Genomic DNA, 19653 nt, shown 5'->3' with positions numbered 1-19653 from the left:
CAGTGCACCCCTGGAGCTTCTGATGCGGGTTCTGCTTTGGTTCTGTCATTGGTCACTTAGGGCGCTGCTTTACTGAGCCTGATTCATAAACTACCAGAGGCCTAGAAGTCTGAGACACTCACTCACATCACACACACACACACACACACACACACACACACACACACACACACACACACACTCACGGCATTAGTGCCATCCAGGTTCAGGACAGTGTCCCCTCTGCTTTCGCAAAACCACAGTAGAGAAATCCTTGCTTTGGCTCTCAGCAGGGGTGCCAGGGGGTGTCCCTGTGTCAGGGAGACGGGAGCCCAGCCAGCGCAGACACAGGAGGCATCTACCTGGGGAGCCTGCCCAGGGCCCTGGTGATGGCTCCCTGCATGTCCCGGTTCCTCAGGCAGTAGATGACGGGGTTCAGGATGGGGGGCAGCAGCGAGTACAGTGCGGATGTGAACACATTCAGGGAGGATGATGACTTGTGGCTGGTCCCCAAATATTTGACTGTCCCGGAGGTGAGGAACAGGGTCACCACCAAGAGGTGGGGCAGGCAGGTGGAGAAGGTCTTCAACCTGCCCTGGGTGGATGGAATCCTCAGGACAGTGGAGAAAATGAGAGCGTAGGACCCAACCATGAAAAGCAAACACAAAAAAGAGAAGCCACAACTGCCCACAAGGAAGGCGTATTCCAGCCTCTGCTCCCCGGGACAGGCGAGCGCGAGCAGCGAGGGGACGTCGCAGAAGAACTGGTGCACGACATTGGACCGGCAGAAGTGCACGGACAGGGTTCCCGCCGTGTGCAGGGAGCCGTGGACGCAGCCGCTGAGCCAGGAGACCACTGCCATCCGCATGCAGGCGGCCCTGCTCATGAGGACCCCGTAGTGCAGCGGGCGGCAGATGGCAGCGTATCGGTCATAGGACATCACCAGCAGCAGCGCGAACTCTGATCCACCAGAAAAAATGAAAAGGAAGAGCTGGGCAGTGCAGCCTTGGAAGGAGATGGCCGTGCTGCTGGTCAGCGTGTTGGCCACGGACTTGGGCACGGTGGTGGAGATGAAGCAGATGTCAACCAGCGACAGGTTCTTGAGGAAGAAGTACATGGGGGTCTGCAGGCGCTGGTCCGCGGAGGTGAGGGCCACGATGAGCAAGTTGCCCGCGATGGCAGCCAGGTATGTCAGGAGGAAGACGCTGGCACAGAGCGTCTGCAGCGCCCGGTCCTCGGGGAGCCCCAGCAGCAGGAACTCTGTGACCGGGGTCACGTTGGAGACGCCGTCACCCATGGTGGGGCTGGTCTGTGGCAATGTCAGAAAAGGGCTCATGCAGAATCTGTCTCCTTGGCAGCTCCACCTTGGGCTCTCGTCACTCCCCAGGTTTGCTGCTCCTGAGTCACCACCCAAGCTCGGCTCCTACAGGCACGAAGTGGCGTCCGGATGCACCCTAAGGACTTGAGGACGGTCTGTGACAGCACAGCCTGGAACTGCTGCATCGGCCAGAGAAATGTCACTCACACGCCCACGAGGAAAGGAACTTCTGACTTGTCTGTGGTACGTAACGTAGCAGGACATTGTTGCATCAAACAGAGCAGTGACGTGTCCAGTCAGAGCGGGAAGCTGCCTCAGCTCCCGGGAACTCACCTGGACAGTTCGGCCTACAGAGTTTTGGGGCTTCTGTTTTGTTCTCTGCGGACCTGCTCACAGCTCTGGTGAGCAGGCAAGGCGTTGGGGCCTCCGTTCCCCAGGTGAGCAAAGCTCGTCCACAGGCCCCAGTGGGATGGCCACAGCATCAGCAGCACGGAGGCCAGGGCCTGGCCCAGCACACTTGCTCAGCTTTGGGAGACACGACAGGCTGCGAGGAATCACTGGTCCGCGCCAGATCTCAGGACCTGAGCTGGAGCAGCTCCATCCTCATCTCTGGGCAGTGTTGTCTCTAGTGAAGACCAGGGACTCGGCTGCCCTCTATGCCCGCGAGCTGGTGTGTGCGGGAGCTGTGCGCCCGCTCTGCTGCTGGGACAGCTCACAGTGGTTTTGGACACCCACTGGCCTGCCTGGACCCGCCTCCCTGGCCAGGGCTGGTCTCTAGACCTGGGAGCTTTGTCCTGAGATGAGGCTGACATGGCTCTCTGTCCCTCAGGGGGAGACCTGGATGAGCTGACCTGCCTCCAGAAGGGTGCATGTGGCCATCACACACTGCTCAGCAGTGGCATGCTGGGCTCGGCCTCTGTTTGGCCAGGCTCAGGGGCAAAGGGGCCCTATATGGGCTGAGCCTGGCGTGGGCGCCCCAGAGACCAATTAGCGCAGAGCTGACGAGCTGAGTGTGATGGCCCCACGCTGAGGGCACCACAGCCTGTCCTCGGAGGCCACCGGGTGGGCCCAGTTGCCTGATCCTCCATCCAACCAGTTCTCCAGCTCTGAGACCTGATGACCAAGACTGGACTTCACTGGCCTCTGACGGGGAGTGTGGGTCAGGACTGGCGCTGGGAGTGACCTCGGCATCCTCTCCCTGTCCTGCGCGGCGGCCGTCCCCTCTGTCCTAGCTGAGCGTGACTGACCCCCACACACGACAGCCAGCAGAGAAAGGACAATGTGGCGTTCCTGCGTCTGCATCTGACTTCTCATCCAGGGAGAAATTCTCGGACTGTCCTGTGAGCGTGGCCACATTTTCCGTGTATTTGCAACACACAGACAAACACGCACATGTATGTAAACACAAAGTGCGGACACATGATGCATCTGTCTTTTCCCCGGGGTCTTCCAATGAGTTTTGCACCTGCTAATTTTCCCTGGAACAGTTTCCAGAACCTGTGTTAATAGTAGTACAGACGGTAACCCTGTTTGTAAAGGCTTATCCTTCAGGGTATGGAAGAAAATTGTTTAAAACCCCTGATTTTTAAAAGTGCAAGTAAACTGTGAACAGATTGTCAGGAATACACTTTTGTAGCTACAAGCCAATGTTTTCGTTCAATAAAGTTTTTAGGACAATTAGCTGAAAAAGCAGCTTCTTCTCACGCATGCCATGGAGTCTCCTTCCAGAAGCAGGTGGGGAGTCGGGCCCGACAGCGCTGTATTGAAGCAGATACATTCCACGTGGTTTTTAATGTTTGAGTTTTACTTTTTCCTGAACCCACCCCACTGTGCGCCTGGGTCTGCTGCACCATCGCTGGGACCGTGCTGGGCTCACATTGCCTGGAATGAAATCTCAGGCCCAGCAGTGTGGGTGCGGGGTGGATTAGAACCCACCCCTGCAATCAAGCTGCCGAGAGTAAAAACGCTCTGAATGAAATATAAGCACATGCAAATGATTTGTACAGAGAAAACTTCAGAATTATGCAGAAAATTCCGAGAGACCCAGCAGCAGGCCCTGAGGTGCCTGTGAGGGGGAGGCCGGACAGCATCCAGGGGCCCTCCCACCCCGCTGTGGCCCATCAGTTCAGGGGCGTCCGGTCTCCATCCCACATGGCTGAGCAGACGCCTCACCTTCTCCTGAGAAAGGCCTGTGGTCACTCACCGTAGGTGCCACCACGGACACACCAGCGTACACGTGCTCACCATCGTGAATACACTCGCTCCACCACGAGCACTGACAGCACCATGAACACATACCACAGTGAACACACCACAGTGGACGCACCACAATGAACACATTCACCACTACAGTGAAGACTTGCACCACCGTGAGCGAAAATTCTCACCACGATGCGCACTCACGCCACCTGAATCCAGCCCCCTGGACGAGGAGCCAGCAGGACAGTGGTGTTCTTTCCACTTGCTGCTCTACACAGGGGCAGAGGAGGATGCAAAAAGGCCACAAGGCAGGAGGCCAGATGGGAGGATAGAACAGTCGCCATCTGCCTGGACTGAGGCCAGAGCCGCCGAAAAGCCCCCAAATGGCAAAATCCAAAGCCAAGAGCTGGAGAAACATGACACCCGCACAGCAGGGCCTGCAGGCCAGAGCTGACAAAGGGCAGTGCAGGGTAAGGGGACAGTCCCTGTCCGTGGGTCTCACACACACACACACACACACACACACACACACACACACACCTGTGAGAGACCTCAGGCTCAGGCACCACCTGGGCCATAGCTGACAAGCAGGGAAGCACTGGGCTCACTATAGTCACACGCGGCAGCCGCCTCCTCAGAGAGCATCAGTGATGGTCACGACGGGCCACGTGGCTGCTGGACATCGCCGGTCAGTAGAGCTAGTGACTACCGGTCCCTCAGAGGTGGTGTCAGGGACACCGGTGTTCGCAGCTCCTGGTGAGTGACTGGGCGACGCCAGCAACAAACAGCCCTTCGAGAGGCCAGGCCCGGCCGGCGCTCCTTGGGCTCCCTTCAGGCGAGGTCAAGGCAGGCCCGAGCCCTCTCTGCAAAGGTCTTCAGCTTCTCTTCTCTTCCCTTCTGGGAGAGGAGCTGCCGGACGCTTCTCTCCTCAGAGGCCGGAGCCAGCTTCCTCCCCTCAGGGCCGCGCTCTTCCCCCTCTTCAGGGGCCGGGTCCTCCTGCCCAGAGCCGCCAACCTGCTTAGAGCCTCTCAGGCTGCCCCGCCCACTAGTCTGATTGGACCATTTTTCACCGCTGTGGCTGATTGGGCCATTTAAAACCAATCAACTTCTATCTCGCACCTGATTGGTGCACTCCACGATCCAGGAAGTACCCTGTTGCATAAAAGGGCTCTGGGGCGTGGCTGCCGGGACTGCCCGTGCGGCCTCTAGGGGGGGACCCGCGGGGGGGGGGCGAGAAAGACCCACTGCCCGCCCGCCCGCCGCGGCGGTGGCACGCTCTGGCAACACCGTGCATTGAAAGAATTAAGCGAGAGACGCTCCGTGTCTGTTGCGCCCGTGAGCTGGCTGCTCCCCAATGCCAGGAAGGGGCCTCCGCGGGGCCCGCGTCTGTTTCTGACGCACGAGCAGAGAAGTCCTGAAAAAGTGGCTTTTCCGTGCATCTCCGAGCGCTTCTCCTGAGCGCTCCCTCCTGCGCTGACGCTCCCCGCACGGCCTCCCTGCACGCTGGGCGCGGCCAGACCCCAGCCCCAGGCCCCTCCACGGGCAGCGGACGCCCCCGCCTCCTCGCGGCTCCCGCTCTGCTCCTGCTCGCAGCGGCGCAGCCATGGCGGGGGGCAGAGCCCGCGTCCCTCCTGCTGCGGCTCCACCCGGTCAGCTGTGGCAGTGGCTCCTCAGTGCCCTTTTATGGCACGGTGTACTTCCTGCGTTGTGGACTGGACCAATCAGGTGTGAGGTATGAGCTGATTGGTGCTCTATGGTCCAATCAGGCTTTTGTTGCTAGGACCCGCCTCTCACCAGAAGTCCGTCGTGGCAGCTGCTCCTCAGAGCCCTTTCATGTAAAGCCACTTCCTGGGTCGGAGAATGGACCAATCAGGTGCGATGGGCTGATGGGTAAACGGTCCAATCAGCCACAGGAGTGAAAAATGGTCCAATCAGGCTTGTGGGCGGAGCGGCTATAAGCCGGGGTCGGCGGGCTCTGAAGCGTGTTCGGCAGCTCGCGAAGGGGCGGGCGGCGCCCGCCCTGAGGAGCGGAGGAGCCGCGCCGGCAGCCGCCCTCCGCGAGCGGGAGCAGCGCGAGGACTCTGGGTCCGCACCGTCCGGGGGGACCCCCGGGCCCGGCCCTCCGGCGCTGTCTGCTGCGGGCGCCGCCCGCCTGCTCGCCAGGCCCTGCGGCCGCTGGGTGCCTCCGGCCCTGCCCCGCGGGCCCGGGGACCCTCGCCGCTGGCCAGCGCGGTCCGATTGGCCCGACGGCTGCGACTCGTGGGGCCCGCCCCTGAGGCCCCGGGGCGAGGCGGCGGCCACGGTGAGCCTTGCGTCCCCTGCGGCCGGCCGGCCCGGTGGCGTGTGGCGGCCCGCAGCGGCGGCCCCGGCGCTGTCCTTCGCGAGGCTGCAGCCCACGGCCCCGCGCGGGCGTCGTGTCGCGGTCGCCTTTGGCTTTTGCCCTGGCAGGCTTCTCAGTGGCCGGAGCCCCGGCAGGCGGGGCTGTCCCTTCCCCGGCCCCGCCTCGTTGCCGTTCTCGGGTCCTCGGGCCCTGGTTGCGCTCAGCAGTATTTCAGGGTCTTGCGGTGCAGGTTTTTCTTCTCTGGTGCGATTTAGTCCAAGTTTTTTTTTTCGTGGCGGTGAAGGGCCGTGTTCCTGGTCTGTGTGGGTGATCCCGGCACAGAAGCACGACGGGGCCCTGAGCGTGACTTCCGCGCGGGGGTCGGGCCATCTGCCCGCGCGGGCTCGTCTTTCTCTCTGGGTTGGGGTCAGTGTCCTTTTCCCGTCCGGCCGCCGTGCTGGTGACTGGGCCCCGCCGAAGGCAGCGTCAGGCTCGCCCTGGTGTGCGTCGACACGGAGCCCACGGTCAGATCCAGGGCGACACCGTCGCCCGCGACACTGGCCGGCCTGTCTGTCCCCGGGAGCACCCCCCCCCCAGGCCGTCTCCTCTGAGCGCACCCCCCATGTGCTCCCTCCCCACTTTATCATTTAATTATTTTCCAACTGTGAAGCCAGCACCCCAGAGCAGGATCAGCCTCTGCCCCACGTGGGGTCTGCCCCGTGTCCGCTGGGGCCCGGCAGCACAGCCACGCTGCGTGGCCTCTTGTCCTCTATGCAGTGAGCCACGGGGACGTGGCATCCAGTGGGCTGGGAGGGCACTGGACACGATGCCTTTCTCTGGTCTCGCCCTGCAGGGGCCGGAGCTGGCCTTCAATGGGCTGCTGTCTCACCGAGGAAGGCGAACGGGAGTAGGGGCAGTGGCCACTCCACAGGCCAGGGCACCGGCCCAGGGCAGTGGAAACGCAGCTGCCCTCCCTGGGCCGGGGCAGCAGTGACTGGAGTGGTGGGGCGTCGGCCCGTGGCTTAGTTGAAAGCTCTTGCAGATGTGAGAGTGGGCGCTGCCAACATCTTGGGCAAGAGTTTCATGGAATCTACAGAACTGACCCCGCCCTGCTGTGCCAGTCATGCCCCCGAGGCTGTGTGCTCACGTGTGCAGTGTGAGGGGCCTGTCGCAAGGACAGTCACGGGGACAGGCTCAAGGCCAGAATCTGGCACGACCGTGAGTGACTGCAGGTCCAGAGGGCGGAAGCCGTGAGGGGCTCTGCCGAGTGCTGCCAGTCGCAGCCCCCCCACCCGCGCACCGCCTAGGATAGCGTGGACGCAGGGCCGTGAGGCCAGGCCTCGGGTGTGTTTCTGCACTTGCTGGCGTTTCCCGTGGGGGAGTCCCGCAGGCAAGGGCACTAGCCTGGACCATAGGCAAGTGAAGGGAGAGGAAACTGGTGCGCGTGGCTCAGGCATGCGCCTGAATTTAAGTGTCAATGCTTGAACCCAAATGTCTGCCACTGGCCCCCGGGTGGGGCCCTGGGGGAGGAGCAGCGGGCTGTGAGTTACCCTCCCGGGCTCCAGCCGGCATTTCCATCCCCTCGCCCCTCGGGAGTGCTCTCCGGAATGTTCTCCCATCTCCTGGGGATCCCCAGCCCCATGGCGCGGCGGTGACTCCACGTGAGCCAGCTATTAACCTCCCCGGCAGGGAGGCCCCCGCGGCTCGCAGGCTGGAGCGGGTTCTGGGCAGCCTCGGAGGTGCACCCGCAACTGCTCCCGGACCAAGGCCCCCGCAGAGGTCCAGGCGGGGGAGGGTGGAGTGGGCGCCCCTGTCTGGCAGACCTGGGGCGGGAGGAGCCCCTGGACCTGCTGTCCCTATGTGCGCTGACGCCAGAGCTGCCTGCTGCGTCCTCGGGAGGGAGTTGCGACGCTTCCATCTGTGCCCACGGAAGAAACGTGTCTTAACTGGTGAGAGGATTACCCAGCCGGTTCACTGCAGGGGCCAAGAGGACCAGAGTGTTGAGACGTAGCAGCTGCTGTTAGGAGGAAGTGAGGGTCGGGGGCTCCTTCCGGGCCACAGGAGCCCTGCTGGGCAGCGGGCATCGGGCAGCGGGCATCAGCTCCGTGCAGGGCTGGCCGGTGCAGGGCGTCACCCCAGCAAGGGGGGTACCCACAGCTGTCTCCTTGCCCCTGACCGCTCAGTGTCGTCTTTGATCTCACTTGACAACCCTGCGCGTCTTGTCCTGCTTTACGCAGTTCATTTTCCTCAAGGGCCGGAGCAGTGCTTGTTAGACACCCTCGTGACCTTAGTGGCTAACGAGATGTGCTTCTCCTCTAGCTGTGGTTATGCGGCATGTCCCAGGCCTGAGCCCTGGCTGCCAACCCCTGATGCCTGTGGGCCCAGCTCCCCAGAGGCTCAGAGGCCTCTCCATGTGCCCAGGGCGAGGCTCCTGCACCTTGACTGCAGGGGAGTGGGGCGTGAGATGGATTTGCAGGAGGGCAGGGAGGGCCTGGAGGTTGAGCAGAGCTCTGTCCTCCCCTGAGTCCTTTGTCCCTTCCCTAACTGTGGAAGCTTCACTGCTCCCCCTTTCAGGACCTAGAGGAGTGTGGTTTTGGGGGTTCTCATGCGGGGCCCTCATGTCCAAGCTCAGGTTCACACTCCGCGAGAAGAGGTCACCCATGTGTGCCAGGTGAAGTGTCCCTGCTCACCTGCTCACCCAGGCTGTGAACGCGCCCTGGTCTGCTCTGCTCTTCACGCTGCGTGGCGGGGGCGGCCCAGCCCTTCCTCCCTGCACTCACAGGTGCAGCTGTTTGCTTGTTCATCAGGCCTGAGACGAAGCAGGGGCCGGGGGATGCCCTGACAACACGAGAAATGATAAGAGCTGTTCAGTCTGTGCAAAAGCCAAAGGACAGCGCTCCTCCCCCATTCTCTGCCCTTTCTAGACCCTTCTCTGCACAGACCATCAGTAGGCGAAGCTGACTCTGAGCTGTGCACCGATGTGGCAGCTGGGTGCAGGGTGCGTTTCTCAGCGCAGCCTTGAGGTGCTGCATCTTCCCAGGGTTATTGGAGATGAATATGGCCATGGGAATGGGCTGCCCAGCAGCACTACCTCTGTCTCTGCAGGTAAGACTCAGTACCCCTGAGAAATTAGCCACCATGACCAACATAACGGAGTTCCTGCTGCTGGGGCTGCCCGAGGACCGGGCGCTGCAGAGGCTCTGCGCCAGCGTCTTCCTCCTGACGTACCTGGCCGCCGTCGCGGGCAACCTGCTCATTGTGGCCCTCACCTCCACAGACCAGCGCCTGCAGACCCCCATGTACTTCTTCCTCAAGAACCTGTCGCTGGTTGACATCTGCTACATCTCCACCACCGTGCCCAAGTCCGTGGCCAACACGCTGACCAGCAGCCCGGCCATCTCTTTCCAGGGCTGCGCCGCGCAGGTCTTCCTGGTGATCGCCTTCGCGGGCTCGGAGTTCGCACTGCTGCTGGCGATGTCCTACGACCGCTACGCCGCCATCTGCCGCCCGCTGCACTACGGGGTCCTCATGAGCAGGGCCGCCTGCGTGCGGATGGCGGCGGCCTCCTGGCTCAGCGGCTGCGTCTACGGCTCCCTGCACACGGCGGGGACCCTGTCCATGCGCTTCTGCGGGTCCAACGTCGTGCACCAGTTCTTCTGCGACGTCCCCTCGCTGCTCGCGCTCGCCTGTCCTGCGGAGCAGAGGCTGGAACTCACCTTCATCGTGGGCAGTTGTGGGTTTGGTTTCTTATGCTTTGTTTTCATGGTTGCGTCCTACGCGCACATTTTCTCTGCTGTCCTGAGGATTCCGTCCACCCAGGGCAGGTTCAAGACCTTCTCCACCTGCCTGCCCCACCTCTCGGTGGTGACCCTATTCCTCACCTCCGGAATCATCACCTATTTAGCTAAAAATTTTAAATCCTTGTCACTGAAACTGGTGGTGTCTGTGCTTTACACAGTGTTGCCCCCCAGCCTGAACCCCGTCATCTACAGTCTGAGGAACCGGGACATGCGGGCAGCCCTGGGAAAGCTGATCAGCGGGGAAATGTCCAGGACCTATTTTTGACATAAATGTGTAAAAGCTCATTCAGGGGACGGTTTGGTGGTCACAGTCCGTTCCGGCAGCACTGTCTGCGTGTCCCGGCACTCCAGTCCTCTTCCAGGTTCTGCACGTTGGTCCTTTCAGGGCGGTGTGGCCTGCCCCTTGCCGGCCCGATGGTGCCACAGCAGGAAGGTGCTGGGCTGTGGCTGTATGTCCTGCCTCAGCGGACAGCGACGCTGGCGTTCATACTCTCGGGCTGTGGGGATTTTATTTTTGTAAAGATGGTCTCACGCTGGTTGGTCATCTGACAGGTCGGAAACACTGCTCTTTACATAAAACCAGCTGGTCCCCTGATGCCGGCCCGGTCAGCTTGTCCTCGATGGCCATGAACTGGGGAGGGATCTCAGCTTCTCCGGGTGAGAGCTCACCTGGACACACTTGTCGGGTTCTGCGAGGGCTTGTATTTTTCAACTCTGCTTCTGAGAGAGACAAAGAGGAATCTTTCCGTCCACTGTGGGGCGGACTCCGGACACACTCCTCTCGCTCCCTGGGCAGCCTCATTCAGGGCTTCTCCCTGGCGAGCTCCAGCGCGGTGGGGCCATGTTCCTTTGTGCTCTCTCTTGAATTTACAAAGACAATATTATGACGCTCTGGAAAATTATATTCAGGCAGATGTGAAAATACACACCAATCACAACTGGGAGCCTCGATCTGTGTGGGGGGCCAGGCAGCACTGGGGGACCATTGTCCAGGTTGAGCCCCTCCCACCACATCCCCAGGCGAGGCAGGGCAGGGCTTGGGGTCCCTGGTGCAGCCCCTGGCCAGCCAGAACCCCTTGACTTGTCTCCTGTCCACGGGGCCGGAGCAGGGAGGCCGCGGGAACCTTTCTCTTCAGGCTGGTCTGGGCTGAGGCCGCAGCGGCCAGAGGCTGGCCTGGCTCAGGGCGGACAGGCGCTCCCTGGCCTTGCAGAGGAGCCCAAGCCCATGGCGCCGACAGTGCCGACAAGCTCTGTCCCTGCGCGCCCTCCTGCCCTGTCCAAACCTTCCTGCTTCATTCCCTGTGTCCCTTTGAGTATTTCTTTCCTTTGGGGTGTTTTCTTTCTCGTGTGCGTCCAGTTCGGGCCTCTCCACTGCTGACCACAGATCTCCCCCAGCCCTGCATGAACCTGGGCGGACCCCCAGCTCTGCTGAGCTGTGCACAGATGTGGGCATGTCCAGCTGTGTGGCCGAGGGGCTGAGGCTGCCCCGGGGCAGCAGCTTGGCTGAGACGGAAGGACTCAGCCGTGGGTCCCCCATGGTGAAAGGCCTGGAGCAGGCGCATCCTGCAGCCCGAGGTCACGGTGGGACCAGGAGCCCCAGGAAGCGATCGCCCCTCACCAGTAACACTGCCGAAGGCCATCTGGGCAGCTGAGGTGCCTCCTTGGACCTCGGGGGCTGAGGCCACGGCTGCCCCCCTGGGGTCAGCTCCTCTCCCCAGGGTCTTCCCTGAGGTGGTGCGGGTTCAGAGGGGGCGCTGTCCTGCCCGCTCCTCGCCAGCTCCGGCCCTGTTGATTTCTCTTTTCTGTTCTCTCGGTTATTTCCACTCCGGCTGCGGCCAGCGTCGGGCTTCCTGGCGCTTCCTCCACTCCATGAGGCAGGAAGTCGGGCCGTTTATGTGAAACCCTCTGGTCCCAGCGCAGAGCCCGTTGCCACGGACACGCATGTCCAGGCTGCTTGCTGAGCTCTCAGGGTGGGAAACGTGTCTCCGTTGTCATTTATTTCAATACATTTAAAATTCCATGTTTTAATTACCTGTTTTTAAAATTAATTTTTAAAAATAACATTCCGCTCATGACGTGCTTTTCTGTCTGTTCCGTGTTGCGTCGACGCTGGCGCCCCTGTCTGGCTGGTTGACCAGGCGTGTTTGATGATTTTCCCAGATTGGTCAATTTTCCACAGAAGATGTTAAGTTTTTGGAACCCGGAAATAGCGCTGGGGTTGCCAGAATTCCCTGGACGCACCGTTTGACTTTCAAAGGCCAATCGCAGCCTTTCCCGTAGGGCAGCGCCACAGGACCGGGGCTTGGGGTGCGAGACCGAGCCGCTCCGGGCCGCTGTGAGCACCCACGCCCGGCCAGGCGGCCCCTTCCACGTCGCGGGAGCCTGCGAGACTCGTGCAACGAAAGGCCCCGCCCAGCATGCGCTTCCCCGGCGCGCAGCGGCTGAGAAGCCGTCTGGGTGTGCCCGCCCCCCCCCCCCCCCCCGGGTCTTGGGTGAGGAACACGCAGGGCGGTTGGCCGAGGGAGCGGGCACGCGGGAATGGAGGGTGGGGATTTGGGGTGTTCGTCCTTTTGCTTTTGAGGCACAGGACAGCTTGTTCTTAGAACTGACGTAAAATGACACGGAGTGACGCGCTGAAGCGCATGGGGTGGGGGGCCGCCGCCCGCGCTCTGGGGGGAGGCTTGACTTTTGCCTGAGCTCAGGGGCTGGGCCCTGGGAAGGTGACAGCTGCGGGTGGCCCCTCCCGGGCCAGGGAGCCCTGGGGCCGCTGCTGGGGCCCGAGCCGGTGGCGCTGGGACGCCTGGCGCGGCTTTCACTGACAGGAGGGGCGGACCTGGGCAGCCGCCCGTGTCCGGGTGGAGCAGCCGCTCCAGCCATCCCTGGCGCTGGGCTCCACGTGGGGCGGGATGGCCATCCCCGCACGCCACCCCATCCGAAGGTGTCCCCAGAGGGGGTGCCAGGGTCCAGCCCAGGCTGCCCCGCGAGGGCCCGGACGTGTCGGGAGGAATCCGCAGCCCCTCAGAGCCGGGCGGGTGAGCGAGCGCGAGGACGCAGCTGCCCCACGGGTCAGGGTCCCGGGAGTCGCGGGAAGCCGCGTCAGCTTCCGCTCGGAGAGTCGCGGGGACAAGTCTGTTCGCACAGGAGGCGGCCGGCAAGGCCGCAGCGCGGACGTCGGAGCACGAGTCTGAGGTCAGCGCTGACGATCGCAGCGAGCCCGCCCGCCGCAGCAGCCCTCGGCGGTGCCCAAAGAAGACGTTTACAGACAGTGTCCACATCAGGGCGTTGCTTCCATTCTTGCGAAATGTGTCGTCAAGGGGGAGGAGCCAGCGAATAAATGTCCTGGGTGTACAAGCCTGCTTCACGTGCGCTGACGTTTCTTCAAATCCTCCTCTGCTTTGAGATGGGGCTGAGCCTGCGGCACCCCCGCCTGCTCCCGGCCCCGGCGGGCTCACGCCCCGGCTGGCCGCTCTGCTTCGGCTCTGGCGCGTCTGCCTGGAGGGGCGGGCGCCGGTCACCGAGGCAGGTCGCCCTGCTGCAGGGCCTGCCCTGGCTGCGGTTTTAGACTTACAATAAACTAAGCACAAGCCAAGAATGGACAAAACTAACAGATTGGTCGTGAAGGGGCAAATGGCGCCCCTTTTGCAGGCCCGTGTGTGTTGTGTGCCTGGGTGTGTGTACACACGCGTGTAACTGTGCACACATGTGTGTGTGCCCCTCTTTCCCTGCAGATAGGTGGTGTGAGCGCATGCCGCGCTGCTGTGTGCATTGTTGGGGTGCCCTGGGCTCCGACCCCGTGATTCAGAGGTCAGGCTACCCTCGGGTGCTGCCCGCCCCAGCAGCAGGGCCAGGCGGCCCGCTGGGCCCCGGGACCGGCTCCCCATACCGCAGCCCGGGGTTCCCTTGGGACAGTCACGCTCTCGGCGAGGGCAGAGGGAGCAAGGAGGCGACTCCGCCGACACTCTCGGGGCGGGGATTTTGGACGGCGGCGCACAGGTGCCCATAAGATCAACATCAAAGGGGTCTCCCTGCCCGCGGTCCCACGTCGGTTTAATTCTCGGGCGGTGCCGGCCCCTAGACATGGCAGGAAAGGAAGGGGTAGGACATCCCCCCACGGGGTCCCCGGCCCCATTGACCTGCGAATTTGACTAAGTAGCTTTGAAAATGAAAACAGCCAAGTGCTCAGAAAAACCTGTCTTACCAGAAAGCGGGGTGCCCAGGCTGATCTAAGGGGAGCCTCAAGCACTGGCCCCTGGGGTGGACTAGGGCTTCGTGCTGTCTCCCGGGAATGCATGGTTTAAGGCTTGACCGGCAGCTGGGGAGCCTGTGCTGGGGGGCTGGTCCGGGAGTCCAGCCTGGCGGCCCTCCCAGGCCCGACCCCAGGGCTGCTGACCGCGTGAGGCTGGCGGACATGGAGCTCTTGGGCGGAGGACGCACCTGGAGGTGCCGAGTGCATGGGGAGGGATGAGCTGGCCCCACCCTGGGGTCTGGGCACAGAGTGGGGCCCAGGGTGGGGGTTGTGGGTGGGCGCGGCAGGCCCCCGAGTGGGGCGGGGTGCGATGGCGTTGAGGGGCGAGAGCCTGCGCCCCTAAATCACATGCAGTGTTGTCGACCAATGTCATCTCAATAAAGACAATACAAAGAAACTGATTTGAGTCTTTTTTGTTAAGTTTTGCATCATTTGAGCGCGGCTTACCCTGCGGCAGACGCCCTTTGACAACAGCTGCCGCCCGGATGGAACAGGGCAGAAGACAAGCCGGCGGCCCGGAGGTGCCCGCGCCAACGTGATGAGAAACACACTTGAGTTTGCACGCGAAAACTCGATGCCATGGGCTATTTGTCATGTGTCAGAGAGACAGGACCCCCCATACCTGCCACTGACCATGTGCCCAGCCAGAACACCTGAAAGCTCCCGGATGCGAACCCGCGCGCGTACTTGTATTTGCAACTATATGACTAGAGACTTAGAAAAACCAAAAGAATCAAAAGGCAACATCAAAACTAATGTCAGAGAAATAAATTCACTCCTTTTTGATTTTTAGTCACACCCCACAGAACAGACGGGGCGGGCGGGCTGTGCTGGCCCGGAGCTCTCGTCCCGTGGCAGCCCCGGCCCGGCAGCGGGCGGCGGTCCCAGGCCACGGCTCCCACAACGCGCAGATGAAGCGTGATCTGGTGAGGGGATGAAGGTCGCGTCTCGGGACAAAGTGAAGGTGTGAGGGGGGAAGGCGCCCTCAAAGCTCTACTCGCCACAGCTCCGCCCGAGCCGCCCTGGTCTGGAGACAGTCAGACGCCGTCCGGGCGGCCGTGCCGAGACCCGCTCCACACAGATAGAAGGGCCAGACAAGGCCGTCGTGTGCGCGGCAGCTGCGCTGCGTCTCTGCCCTCAGGAGACCGAGGGACAAAGACAAGCGGCGGTCACTGTGCCGAAGGCCGCGAGGCCCACGCGACGGGACGCAGAGAGGCTCTGTGCTCGGCGTCGGGCCGTCCCCAAAGCCGCGTACTTTGTCTTGCGCGTCAGGTGAGTGTGCCAGGAGATGAAGCGTTTTCACTGATTCTGTTACTTTAGAAAAACATATTTCCGGACCAGATTTAGGTTTTGTTGAGTCAGTGCATGTTTGCTTCCTCGGGAGGCATGTGCGAGCATGTGCGAGCGTGCACGCGCGGCGAGGGCTGTGCAGGGCGGAGCTGACACGGAGGGGGACGGCGACCAGCTCCATCTGGGGCGCACTGCAGGCTGCTCCCTGCGGGCACCACCGCGCTGCGCTGCTTCGCCGCCGCCCTTGGAGACGCCCCTGGAGAGACGCCCAGCGTGACCACCTGTGTCCACCAGCTGGCGCCGGAGGGTGCTGGGCTGCAGTGAAGACACGTGACAGGGGCTCTTCTGCAAGGTGGGCACACCTCGTGGGGGGTCCGCTTCTGCACACAAGGAACAAGGGAGGCCCCAGGGAGAGCCCCGCCCAGGGGCACAGCCCGGCGTCCCCAGCAAAGGCTGTGGCGGCGCCTGCAACAAGAGGGACCCGCAGGTGCCTGACCCACTATTTGGGGATTTGTAATGCCGGCACCTGGCCGCGCCCGTCTCTGAGCGCTGGCGCTTGAGTCCTCACCACTGGGTTGAGATCAGAACCGGGAACGTCTGGCACGAGACTGACCTCTGTCGCCAGGCGCCGGGCTGGAGGCGAGGGGACGTGGCGTGGGCACAGCCTGCTGGCCCGAGTCCACACACTGGCCCGGGGCTGATGAGGAGGCCCGGGGAGACCCAGGACGCGTGGCCTGAGCACTGCCAGAGGACGGTCAGCGCTCCTGGGGGCGGGGGCCGCCCACCGCCCGGGCCCCGCACAGCAGCCCGCGCAGCGCCCCCTTCATGTCCCTGTTGCGGAGGCTGTAGATGAAGGGGTTCAGCATGGGGGTCACCACGGTGTACATGACAGCCGACAGGGTGTCCCTCTGGGGGCTGTGGGAGGAGGACGGGCCGAAGTAGACGGTGATGGCCGTCCCGTAGAACAGCGCCACCACGGCCAGGTGCGCGCCGCAGGTGGAGAAGGCCTTCCCGCGGCCCTGCGCGGACGCAAGCCTCAGGACGGCGGCCGCGATGGCGCCGTAGGACACCAGGATGAGCACGAAGGGCGTGAGGGCCAGCAGGCCGCCCACGGTGAAGATGACCAGCACGTTGGTGGAGACATCGGAGCAGGACAGCTGCAGCAGCGGGTGCAGGTCGCAGAAGAAGTGGTGGATGACGTTGGAGGCGCAGAAGGACAGGTGGGCCATGAGCGCCGTGTGCAGCAGCGCGTGCAGCCCGGCGAGCACCCAGAGCCCGGCCACCAGCCCCGCGCACAGCTGCGGGCGCATCAGGGCCGCGTAGCGCAGAGGCTGGCAGATGGCCACGTACCTGTCGTAGGCCATCACGCCCAGCAGCAGGCTGTCCATGTTCACGAAGGTGATGAAGAAGAAGAGCTGCGCCAGGCAGCGGGCGAAGGGGATGGTGCGGGTGTGAGACAGCGCCAGGGCCGCCATCTGCGGGACGGTGGTGGAGCTGAAGCTGACGTCCACCATGGCCAGGTTGCTGAGGAAAAAGTACATGGGCGAGTGCAGGCGGGCGTCCACCCCGATGGCCAGCACGATGAGCGTGTTGCCTGCCACGGTGAGCAGGTACATGCAGAGGAAGAGCGCAGACAGCCGGCGCTGCTGCCCCTGGGGCCCGGCCAGGCCCAGGAGGACGAACTCCCTGACCACCGTCGCGTTGCCGCCAAGCATCGCCCTGCAGACCTGGGGGGTGAGGAGTGGTCGTGAGCCCCGAGGCCCAGCCTCATGCCCCAGGGGCGCGTGGCTGCTGCATGTGTGCAGGTGTGTGTGGGGGCAAGTGTTGGCAGGTGTGTGCAGGGGGGAGTGTGCGCACGTGTGTGTGCGGGAACCTCAGTCCCGCCTGCCCACCGGGGCAGCCTGGGCACAGCCTGTCTACGTGGCCACGCGCCGTGCCGGCCACAACCACCTCAGCCGCTCTGAAGAGTCACTCCTCGCCCCAAACCAGACGCGCATCCAGGACGGTGGATCCTCCCCAGCCCATCCCCAGGGCCGCCCTGTCCAGATGGGACCTTGGTGCCGGCTCCGCCTCAGTCCCGGCCGCTGGCTTCTCCCTGCACCCAGGTGCTCGCTGGGCCGCCTACCCGCGTCCTGCCCAGGAGCAACAAGCCTCCGTCCCCTGCTGTCCCTGTCACAGCGGCTGTGGCCGCTCTCCCCGCTCGCCCCGAGTCCCCAGCTGCCCAGAAGGCCTCTGCCCAGTGGGGAGCACCGAGGCCCTGGCTCCGTTCCCACGCGCTCGGGCCGCTCTCTCCAGACAGGTGGGCCTCCCTCCCCTCCACGCCACAGGTGACCCCGGGCCCCGCCCCGGCCCCCGGGTGCTTGTTTCTGTGCCTGCTCTCAGTGCCCGCGTCCTCGTGCCCCCATGACCCGCCCTAACGGTCTTTCCCCTACAGCCCCTGCGCTGGCTTGAGCACCAGGACATGGTGGTCCTTGGGGGACCCCATCTGTGCTGTCTCCAGGAAGGGGGTCCTCGCAGACCAGCTCGCCCCAGAGCTGCGTCCCTGGGTGCCTGGCCCCGGCCCCGGGCAACCACTGCCCTGTACCCCTGGGGTCTGACGTGCACCCTTATCCTGCAGGACACCCCACTTTGCCGGAGTCACGACTGGCCTCAGGGCGGGGGTTCTAGTCTCTGCCCCAGCCCGAGCCCGTCACGTTAACTCCACGTCAACTACATTCCCCTGCCGCCGAGACAGTCCCAGGTCACGACCTGCTTTCGGCTTTGGGCACCGCGCCGCAGGTCTCGCTCCCTAAGGTGACAGTGGAACGCAGCAGGACGCACCTCTTCTCCGAGACCCTGGGCCTGGCCTTCCCGCCCTGGACGGCAGACACTGGCCTGACGGCGGCCAGGGGAGGGCGAGGAGGAGCAGGCTCACCGCTGGGGCTCCTGCTTACTTGAGGGCGAGATCCCGGAGGCGTGCCCAGCCCTCCCCCGCCCTCCCCGCCCTCCCCTGTGTTCCCCCTGCACCGCCCCTGGCCCTCCCCTGTGCCCTCCCCTGGCCCTCCCCTGTGTCCCCCGCTGCACCCCCCAGCCCTCCCCTGTGTCCTCCCCTGCGCCCTCCCCTGTATCTGCCCTGGCCCCTCCCCTGTGCTCTCCCCTGCCCTCCCCTGCACGGGCCCAGGGTGCGGCTCTGCGTCTCATCCCCGTCTCCATGGACCGCCTGTGCCTCTCAGGAGAAGCCGCGGAGCCCTGGGAGAAGGCGCCAACCCGGGGCCTGAGGCCTCCCTCACTGGGCAGCGAGCCAGGGGTGGGGCGGGGCCCTGCGAGCACATGGCTCAGGGCTGCCCGGAGCTGCCCACCCTGCGGGAACCAGTGCAGGGGGCGCGCCTGGCTTAGGGCTCCCGGGCAGGCCCGTTTCTGGGGTTTGCAGACGGTGACCTGAGAAGCTGGGCGCGCTGCCCTGGTCTCCCCGGGGTGGGCCGTCGCATGACCCCGAGCTGGCGCAGCCCTGGCCGGGCCTCTGGGACCAGTGTCCAGGCGGCCGCGGCGGGCGCCAGGAAGCAGCCCTGGGCGGGGCCCTCCGGGAGGTGAGCCCGACGGGTCGCCCTCTCCGTGGGGCGCGGGTGCCCGGTGCGGCGGCTCCCAACACCTGTCCCGCGCGGGTCAGATGTCCTGGCATCGGCTGCGGGTCACGCCCGCCCACGTCCCCCCAGACCGAGGTTCCGAGTCGCTGGCGTTGGCCCGCCTGGGGCTGCCCTCCGTGGGGTCCCGCCGGTGCCAGGCCAGGCCCACCCCGCCTCTCCCCTCCCCCTCCCTGACTCGGGCTCTGCCCTCTCTGGGCCCTCGGCCCAGGCTCTGACCACTGGGCCTGGCTTCCTGCGGGACCTTCCGGGGGTCAGGGAGGCCACACCCTGCCCCGCCCCCACCCTGGGCCGCGAGGTCCCAGCTCAAGCCAGGAGTCGCGCGGCTGCCCTGGCCTCCGCAGGTCCCCCCAGGGCTGTCCTGGCGCCCGTCCAGTCGCTGTCCTGTCTGGCCACGGGGCTTCTCCGTGCAGGAGGGACCCCCACGGGCACGCGGAGCTCCTGCCCAAGGGAAGGTGGCGTGTTTAGGGGGGGTGGCCAGCGCCTTGGGCCACCGAGCCCTCCAGAGGCCCTCTGGGGTAGGGGGGCGGGATGCCCGGGAACCCCTGGGGCCCCGGTCACCAGGGCAGGACCTTGTTCCCGCCACCCCTGGGGGTCCCGAGTGGGTGCAGAGAAAGCGCTAGAACATCCCCTGGACACAGCGCCGTGGGCCTGAGGCCGCTGCCCGGGCCGGGAGCTTCTGTCTCCATCTCCCCAGCCAGGTCTGTGGGGACCGTCCGCGCCCGCGGCCCGAGCCGCCTCCCCCGGCCCGCGAGGGCGGCGGTTGCGGAGACCAGCCGGGGCGGGCGAGCGGGGCGCACACGCGGGACCCGGCCCCCCAACCTCCTGGCCGCCCCCGCGCCGCCCCCGCGCCGCCCCCGCGCCGCCCCCGCGCCGCCCCC

General features: G+C 64.3%; 4 protein-coding genes across 4 annotated transcripts in view; 1 reads left to right on the top strand and 3 right to left on the bottom strand.

Moving 5' to 3' along the window:
* Positions 1-337: 337 nt before the first annotated feature.
* On the bottom strand, positions 338-1276 carry LOC311176895 (olfactory receptor 14L1-like; the record flags this gene model as incomplete). The annotated part of the gene is made up of 1 exon (XM_084242530.1): positions 338-1276. One exon carries the CDS (start codon positions 1274-1276, stop codon positions 338-340), a length of 939 nt encoding a protein of 312 aa, XP_084098656.1.
* Positions 1277-4146: 2870 nt separating this feature from the next.
* On the top strand, positions 4147-10107 carry LOC311176894 (olfactory receptor 14A16-like; the record flags this gene model as incomplete). The annotated part of the gene is made up of 4 exons (XM_084242529.1): positions 4147-4252; positions 5090-5228; positions 5432-5798; positions 8922-10107. The coding sequence occupies 4 exons, from the start codon at positions 4147-4149 to the stop codon at positions 9879-9881; spliced, it is 1572 nt and encodes a 523-aa protein (XP_084098655.1). The 3' UTR covers positions 9882-10107.
* A 5800-nt stretch (positions 10108-15907) lies between these two features.
* Positions 15908-16881, bottom strand: LOC311176893 (olfactory receptor 1C1-like; the record flags this gene model as incomplete). The annotated part of the gene is made up of 1 exon (XM_084242528.1): positions 15908-16881. Exon 1 carries the CDS (start codon positions 16865-16867, stop codon positions 15908-15910), a length of 960 nt encoding a protein of 319 aa, XP_084098654.1. The 5' UTR covers positions 16868-16881.
* A 2197-nt stretch (positions 16882-19078) lies between these two features.
* The window catches only part of LOC311176892 (olfactory receptor 14A16-like), a gene marked incomplete at both ends in the record, with an annotated part of 54208 nt that continues 53633 nt past the window's right edge, over positions 19079-19653 (bottom strand). The window contains one exon of the mRNA XM_084242527.1: positions 19079-19213. Within this exon, the coding sequence (XP_084098653.1) occupies positions 19079-19213 (135 nt within the window). The remainder of the gene's footprint in view (positions 19214-19653) is intronic.

The sequence above is a fragment of the Talpa europaea genome (assembly GCF_964194135.1).
Source record: "Talpa europaea genome assembly, chromosome: 9".
In the NCBI taxonomy this organism is placed as follows: Eukaryota; Metazoa; Chordata; class Mammalia; order Eulipotyphla; family Talpidae; genus Talpa; species Talpa europaea.
This window is presented reverse-complemented; position numbering and strand designations above follow the sequence as displayed.